The sequence below is a fragment of the Marmota flaviventris genome, chromosome 17 (assembly GCF_047511675.1).
Source record: "Marmota flaviventris isolate mMarFla1 chromosome 17, mMarFla1.hap1, whole genome shotgun sequence".
In the NCBI taxonomy this organism is placed as follows: domain Eukaryota; kingdom Metazoa; phylum Chordata; class Mammalia; order Rodentia; family Sciuridae; genus Marmota; species Marmota flaviventris.
The window spans coordinates 38,943,436-38,951,087 of NC_092514.1; the positions used below are offsets into that span (position 1 = coordinate 38,943,436).

General features: G+C 45.9%; 1 protein-coding gene across 1 annotated transcript; it reads left to right on the plus strand.

Annotated features, from left to right (window-relative positions):
- Nucleotides 1-1,074: 1,074 nt before the first annotated feature.
- On the plus strand, nucleotides 1,075-2,520 carry LOC139702367 (C-C motif chemokine 8-like). Its single transcript, XM_071603366.1, has 3 exons — nucleotides 1,075-1,210; nucleotides 1,906-2,020; nucleotides 2,213-2,520. Exons 1-3 carry the CDS (start codon nucleotides 1,135-1,137, stop codon nucleotides 2,316-2,318), a joined length of 297 nt encoding a protein of 98 aa, XP_071459467.1. The 5' UTR covers nucleotides 1,075-1,134; the 3' UTR covers nucleotides 2,319-2,520.
- Nucleotides 2,521-7,652: the final 5,132 nt, after the last annotated feature.

Genomic DNA, 7,652 nt, shown 5'->3' on the forward strand with positions numbered 1-7,652 from the left:
TATGACTCCAATTATGTGCGGTAGAGAATCAAAATTGCAAAGACAGTAAGTAAAATCATGGTCACCAGGGACTCGGAGGAGGTGAGTACTGGTTTAATGTATAGACAGTTTCATTTACAGAATGAAAAGAGTTTTGGAGGCTTGGTGCTATGGTGCATGCTTCTAATCCCAGCAGCTCAGGAGGCTGAGGCAGTAGGATTGCATGTTCAGGCCAGCCTCAGCAACTTAGCAAGCCCCTAAGCAACTTAGCAACACCCTGTTCCAAAATAGAAGATAAAAAGGGATGGAGATGTGGCTCAGTGGTTTAGCACCTCTGGTTTCAACCCCTGATACCAAAAAAAAAAAAAAAAAAAAAAAGGCAGGGGAGGGGGAATTATGGAGATTAATTGCACAACAATGTGAACATACTCATATATTTGATGCCAGTGAACTGCACACTTACTGGCTAGGAGGGTAAATTTTATGTTATGCTACATACATAACATAATTCTTTAAAGACAGAAAGAAGCTATCAACATCTGTAAAGACATGGAGGAACCTCAAATGCATGTTGCTTAGGGAAAAGAGCCAGTTTGGAAAGGTTGCTTGCTCTGTGATTCTATGACATTCAGGAAAAGTCACAAAATGAGACAGTAAAAAGATCAGTGGCAGCCCCACTGCTGTGGCCTGCTGGTGATGAAGGTCACAGGCGACCCCTGAGGGTCCCCATCCGGGACCTCCTGGTTCCTCGGAGAGGCAACCCTTGCCTCACAGTCTCTAGTGTGACTTTAGCTGCCAGTCTGTCTTTCCTACAGATCATTTCCATTTGGAAGAAATGAGAGCCCTGAGTAGTCCAATAAGATCACTTCTTAGGCATTACTGGGTAGAAGCACATATCCTTCCTCCCCTGTTCTACAAAATTTAAGAAAAAGAAACTACATAGCTTCCTTCTCTATTATCTGGAAATCACCCCAGGATCTGATGTCTGCTCAGCACATTCAGGTTCTTCTTTCTTCCCTGATCCCCAACCCTGCCCAGGCTCTCTGATCCCTATAAAAGGCAGGTGGAGCCTCCAGAGGAGCAGGGAGACGGAGACTAATCCAGAAACCTCTCTCTCTCTCTCTCACGCCAAAGCTCACGCCTGCACCCTCCACCATGAAGGTCTCTGTGGCACTTCTGTGCCTGGTGCTCACAGCAGCCACCGTCAGCTCCCAGGAGCAGGCTCAGCCAGGTAAAGCCCTCCTTCGCTCACGTTGAACTTCTAATTATCACAGCACACGTCATCTCAGCCTGGCTGCCTCTTTGAAGATGCACTTTGAAGATGGAGAACTGTGAGGTAAAGAAGCTGGGAAGAGCCATCACGAGTCACAGTTAGTCAGAGCCAGAGCCAGAACTGAATCCCCAGGCCACCAAGATCAGTCCCTATGATCTCTCCTGACACCAACTTTGGGAAGTGACCCTGAGTGCAGACACATCGACCTGCTCACATTGTTTGGGGAAGCTGCCCTTCCCACTATGGGTAGAAAGGACCATAGTAGGGTTTCTTGAAGTTTCAAATTTGGGATCATAATCCAGTGCAGCTTTTACAACAGGGATTGTGTAAGGATAAGACTGCAGAGGGTTCTCAGCATATGACCTAGATTTGCTGTAAAGCCCATGGGGACAACTAGCTGGGAAGCAAGGTCTTTGTGTTCTCCGTGTCAGGAGTTTTGAATTAGCAGAAGAGATTTCTCTGTTCCTAGTCCACAGTGAGGAGCCCCATCGTTCCATGGAGGAAACCGACTTGGGTAGCGTTTTATCTCTGGGATCTGGACTCAGGCCCTGGACTTGGCAATGGTGACTCCTAGGTCTTCTCCTGCCTTCTCCTTCCCTTGTGAGTGCACACATGTCTCCTGCCTGTCTCACTCTTGGCAATATTGTTTTCAGGTGCACCATTGATGCCAATCACCTGCTGCTTTAGCACTATCAACAGGAGGATCCCCATCCAGAAGCTGCAGAGCTATACAATCACCAGCACCCAATGTCCAAAAGTAGCTGTGATGTAAGTAGACCATGCCTAGCACCCTCAGGCAAGTGTCCCTCAGTCAAGAGGTCAGGATTCATGGCCAAATGTCCCAGATTCGGGTCCTTCACCTGTGCAGCAAGAGCTGATGAGGTCTAGGGACCCATGGGCCATGCACCTGGGCCGACTTCTCAAGACCCTCCATCTAACCATGCCACCTTTCCCCCACAGCTTCAAGACCAAACGGGGTAAGGAGATCTGTGCTGACCCCAGTGAGAACTGGGTCAAGGATTCTATGACGCTCCTGAACCAAAACTCTCAAACTCTGAAGCCTTGAACCCTCGCACATGGCCTGAGAGTCAGAGCCTGAAGATAAATCTTCTGTGTATTTTCCCCAGGGGCAGTGTGACAGTATTTTACCCTAATAGATGAAAAGAGGTGCTTTGCTTATTAATTCAAAACACAATAATTCTTAATCATATTTAAGTCAATTATATTTTGACTTAATACGCCAAATAAAGTGAATGTAAAATGCAAAATCCTGGTGATGTGGTTCTATTTATTTATTTATTTTGTCTATGAAGTCAAATTCCTGGCAACATGTCATTGTCCTCCCTCCCACCCACCTGAGGGGATTATGAGATCCATCCAAGGGCATTGATACATACACATTCTTCTTTATTCTCTATTTCGGGGGGAAACAGTGCCCTTTCAAGTTATGTTATGTTTAAAATAATGTCATGATATGATTCTGGAATCTTTTATGGGAAAAATATATCATTTTAAGCTACTTACTCTTATTTTGCACATAGTAGCATTTAACTGAGAAGCAGAACACAGCTGCAGAGGTTGGAGTTGGGGTGTATGTTGCCACCCCACAGGATGGTTTTGGCTGGATTGGACTCGACTGAGGTTCAGGAAGAACTTGGTAGGAGCAGCTCTCCCTGTGTGTTAGGATCTCCACGCCCGTTTTTCTCAACACACCTATCTTTGCCCAAAGTCTTTCTCTTGGATCTTTTGGGACAGTCTACAAACTTTTCTCCATAAGCCCAATTTTCTCCACCTAATTAAATCTCCAACTCAGAGTAATACCTCAGGAGTGAGACCAGACCTCCAAGGAAACTAGATGTCCATAACCCACATCCACTTAGGGCTTCTCATGAAGAGGACCCTTCAACATGACAGTCCTGAGGGATGGTGTATGTGATCTATTGCAGAAGGGGGAGAAGAGGGCAGGGGCCCGGAAGGAGGGATCCCACTCAGCTAGACTCTGAAAAGACAGGGGAGTTTGGGGTTTTAGAAAGGTTAGATCCAGATCATAGGGGCTCTAGAACTTTAGATTAGCAGGTTAGCAGATAATAGGGACTCGCTGCAAGTTTTCAAATAGCACAGGAGGAGAGTGACACATTTAGAGCCACACATCAGGAAGAACAACCTGGTGACCGGTGCATGAGGAAGGGAAGGGACTGAGAGCATCCCACTGCAGTGAAGCAGAAAGACGTCGAGGGTCTGAGCAAGGTCACATTGAAGGAGAAGTGAGGTGGAATGAGCCAGACACGGTGGTGCTACTGAGAAGGCTGTAAAGGGAGGACCAGGGGACTAGCGCAGAGCCCATCTCCTGCCATTTCACAAAGCAACTATTGAAAGCGATGGCAGTTCTGAGACTCAAAATTAATTTATCTCTGAATGTTTGTGTCCCTCCAAAACTCATGATCACATTTCTCCCCATGTCTTAGTTCATTTAAGTGTCACTATAAAAAAACAAACAAACAAAAAAAAAAAAAAAACTGCGTTCGGACACTGGATAAAAAAACAAGTTTATTGGGCTGGTGACTAGAAACATGGTACTACCTCTTGCAAGGAGCCCCTGACTGCAGTAACCACATGGCAGAGAATCAACGAGGGAAATAGCTGTATGCAGAAGGGGCCAAGCACATGGGGTGGCCTTGCTTGATCACAACCCACTCTCCAGATAACTCATTCCTGTGAGATCCAAACTACTCCTAGAGACCAGCACTGATTCACAAGGGTGGAGCCCCATGACCCACCCTGCTTTCTACCAGGCCTCACTTCTTAGAGGTCCCACTACCTCCACATAGCCATACTGTCCCCAAGCCCTTGGGGACAAACCATATACAAGCCCTTGTGTTATGGTTTACATATAAGGGATTCCCCAAAATTGCCTCATGTGTGAGGCAATGAAAGAATTTTCAGAGGTGAAATGATGAGATTAATCAGTGGATGAACTGAGTGGCTGGGTAGGGTGAGGCTGGAGGTAGTAGGTCGCCTTTGGTTTTAATATTTTGTCCTAGATGGGTGGAGCTCTCTCTCTCTCTCTGCTTTCTGGTTGCTATGCCCTCTGCCGTGATATTCTGCATCACTCTGACCAAGAGCTTATGGATTTGACTAACCGTGGGCTGAAATCTCTGAAACCATGAACCAAAATAAACTTTTCTTCCTCTAAATTATTTTTTGCAGGTATTTTGATCACAGTGATCACAAACTGCCTAAAACACCTGGCATCCATTGTGGTAGTATTAGGAGGCAGGGCCTTTGGGAGCTGAGTAATTCACAAGGGGTCTGCCCTTCTGAGTGATGTGAGCGCTCTTATAGAAGAGGCTGGAGGGAGCTTGTTCTGCCCTTTTACCTTGTGAGGATACATGCAATCCTTGAGGAACAGAACCTCGCCAGATATCAGATCTACTAGTGCCTTGATCTAGGACTTCCCAACCTCCAGAACTTAGAGAAATAAATTTATGCTGTTTATAAATTACCTAGCCTAAGGTATTTTGTTATAGCAGCAGGAATGGACTAAGACATCATGATCACTATATATATCCTCAATCCCAAGAACTTGCAAGCATCCATTTAAAGGCATGGTACCTTCTCTTCTTGGTAGCCTCTTAAGCTCAAGAGTCCCTATACTCCAAGAACCTAGTGACTTGTCTTTGAGACACATGATCCCCCCACATGGAGGCGCACAGACCAGACCCCTCATGAAGAGAAAAGAGATTTATTATCCTGTCGAACCAACCCCACAGGGCCTGGTTCAGGATCATGTGGAGAGATGCCACAACTCCAGCATACTTAGAATCCCAGAAGGCAGGGGACTTGGATTCTGATCCCCAAACCTGACCTGACCGTTTCCTCTGGCATTAAGATGCCCCATCCAAAAGTGGAGACAGGACTGTGTCACAGGAAGGAAGTGAGGGGATCCGACCAAAGACCTCACAGATCCCTCTAGCTGTTACCCTCACTGGTCTTGAAAACATGGCCTTGTCTGTTAACAGGGGCAGAGTGGGGAGGGAAAGTGCTTGGAAATGAAAACCATAGAGTCAGGCCAGGGGCGCTGCTTATTGGAAAATCAGCCCTGAGTCTGACATCACCTGTCTGCAGACAAGTCCCCACCAAAGTTCAAAGTAGCACAGCCGAAGATTCGGAGCAATACAGCAGCAGAGGAGCAGCTGAGTGGGAAACAGAGGGGGAAATTTTGCTTGTAAGAACAATGAATGAAGAAAATGGGAACTGAGGCTGGACCTATGTGAGGACACTTTATTTGGGAAGTGCCTTCAGGGATCAGGACTGAGGGGGCAGCAAAGTGAGATGGGGGCAGAGGAAAAACAATACACACTGCATGGTCAAGGTCAACTTTGTGAGCAGCTGGAGATAGATGATAGACAGACAGACAGATAGATAGACAGACAGACAGATGATAGCAGGCAGGCAAGGGCTCTATCCAATTCTAAACTCTTTTTTCCACAGCTTCAAGGCCAAACTGGGCATATAGAAAATTGGGTCCAGGGTTCATCCTGGACCCCAAGTCCCAGAATCCAAAGGCATGAAGATTCACCCCTAAAACGGACATACAACCAAAAGACCCAACTCCAATTTCATTCACTTGTACTCTGGGATTATGCCATTACACTTCAAACCACTGTTGTGACTGTTGTGCAATGGGGTCAAACACTACTTGAATAATTATATCATCATTTTTTAAAATTTTATTTTCAGCTCCTAGCAATTGCCTATTTTATTTATGAAGAATTTGTGATCACGTAATAGTTGTGTACATCATGTTTAAGGATAAAGTGCAAAATTACATATTAATTGAATTTAAAAGTCAAGACACAAAGAGAAGGAAACCCATACCCATCCCGGGGCCATGTCACACAAGCATCCAATTCTGTCTGAGTGGCTCCCTGACCGTGTGCTTTTGATGAGCTGCCGGCTCCGTATCAGGGCCTGCTTTACAATGGAGAAAGTTCTGACCCACACAGCATCAGGGTCAGCCTCTCCTCCCTGCTGCCTTGGAAGGTTTGGGAAGCAGGCTCATAATTTGTTATCTGCCCGCAGCTGATGTACATGTGATAAGGCATGATTTTAAAGCAGCTGAGATTTTTATATGTGCCCTGACTTGAACATTAGTGTCTGAAAGTCCACACCCTTCCACAAACTGGTTCTTATCTGTGAGTTCCAGCTCACTACTTTGTAAACTGGGGACAAAGAACTGGGGCGGTCACCACCGAGGGCTGCTCCTCTGAGGTTCACCTTGACTTCACCCTGGCTCGGGCAGACGGTTTGGGCTGTGACTCAGCACCCTCTCTAGGCTTCTGCTCGGTGTGTGCTACTTTTTTCTTTCTCTCTTCCCGCAGGCTCTGCCTAGGGTGAGGAGCCGGCTACTTGCCTCACTTCTCAGAAGCGTGGAGAAGTGAGCCCTCGGGGCAAGAGCTTTCTACCACGGCTGGGTGGAAGCAGATGTTTAAACCGCTCCTTCCGGTGGTGGACTCCGGGAGTTATTCTGTAAGCTTCTAAGGTTGTTCCAGGAGAATCAGTCCCCACTGCTCACAAGGTTGACCTTGACCATGTGGTTTGTATTGTTTCTCCTCTGTCCCCATCTCATTCTGCTGCCCCCTGGGTCCTGATCCCTGAGGTCCCTTCCCAAATGTGTCTGCACATAGGTCCTAGCATCAGTTCCTGTTTTACTGATTCATTATTTTATACAGACAAAATTTTCCCCCTTGTCCTTGGTCAATGTCTGGATCTTGACTAGCAAGTAGCCAGGGGTCAGGGCCAGCATACTTGGTTGGTGCACTCACTGGGCCTGGGACCAAGATCAGGGACTTAAAAAGGCGTGTTCTTTGGCACCAGGACTGGGTCCCAGTGGGTAGTTCACAAGTCAGGATGGATAGAGATGGTACTCAGTAGCCACGTGGCTAGGAAAATGATGACATAGAAATGAACTGAGCAAATAAATAAATGGATCAAAGATCATGGAAGTCAAGTCATTCACTGTTAGAGAAGTTTCCTAGAAATGTGGATTATTGGAAAGAAAAGGTTAAAAAAAAAACTTGTGCTATTATTTATTATATTAACCTAGAATTGGAAGTTGTGGTGTGAACCTATGGTAAAGATGGGTGGATGAATAGATAGATAAACAAATGAGAGATAGATAAATAGATAGATAATATCAGGCAAGCAAGCATACAGGGTATAAACCTAGAACTAGACAAACACACACTCACACACAAACACGCATATTGGTTATAGTCACTGAGAAAACCTAGAAATAATGACAAACATGTAGCAATATGAACACCAAGTGCCCAATTTATAAATACTCCCCACTAAAGAAATCAAGAGCCCCTGGGATAAAGGGCTGACTCTAGAGTTG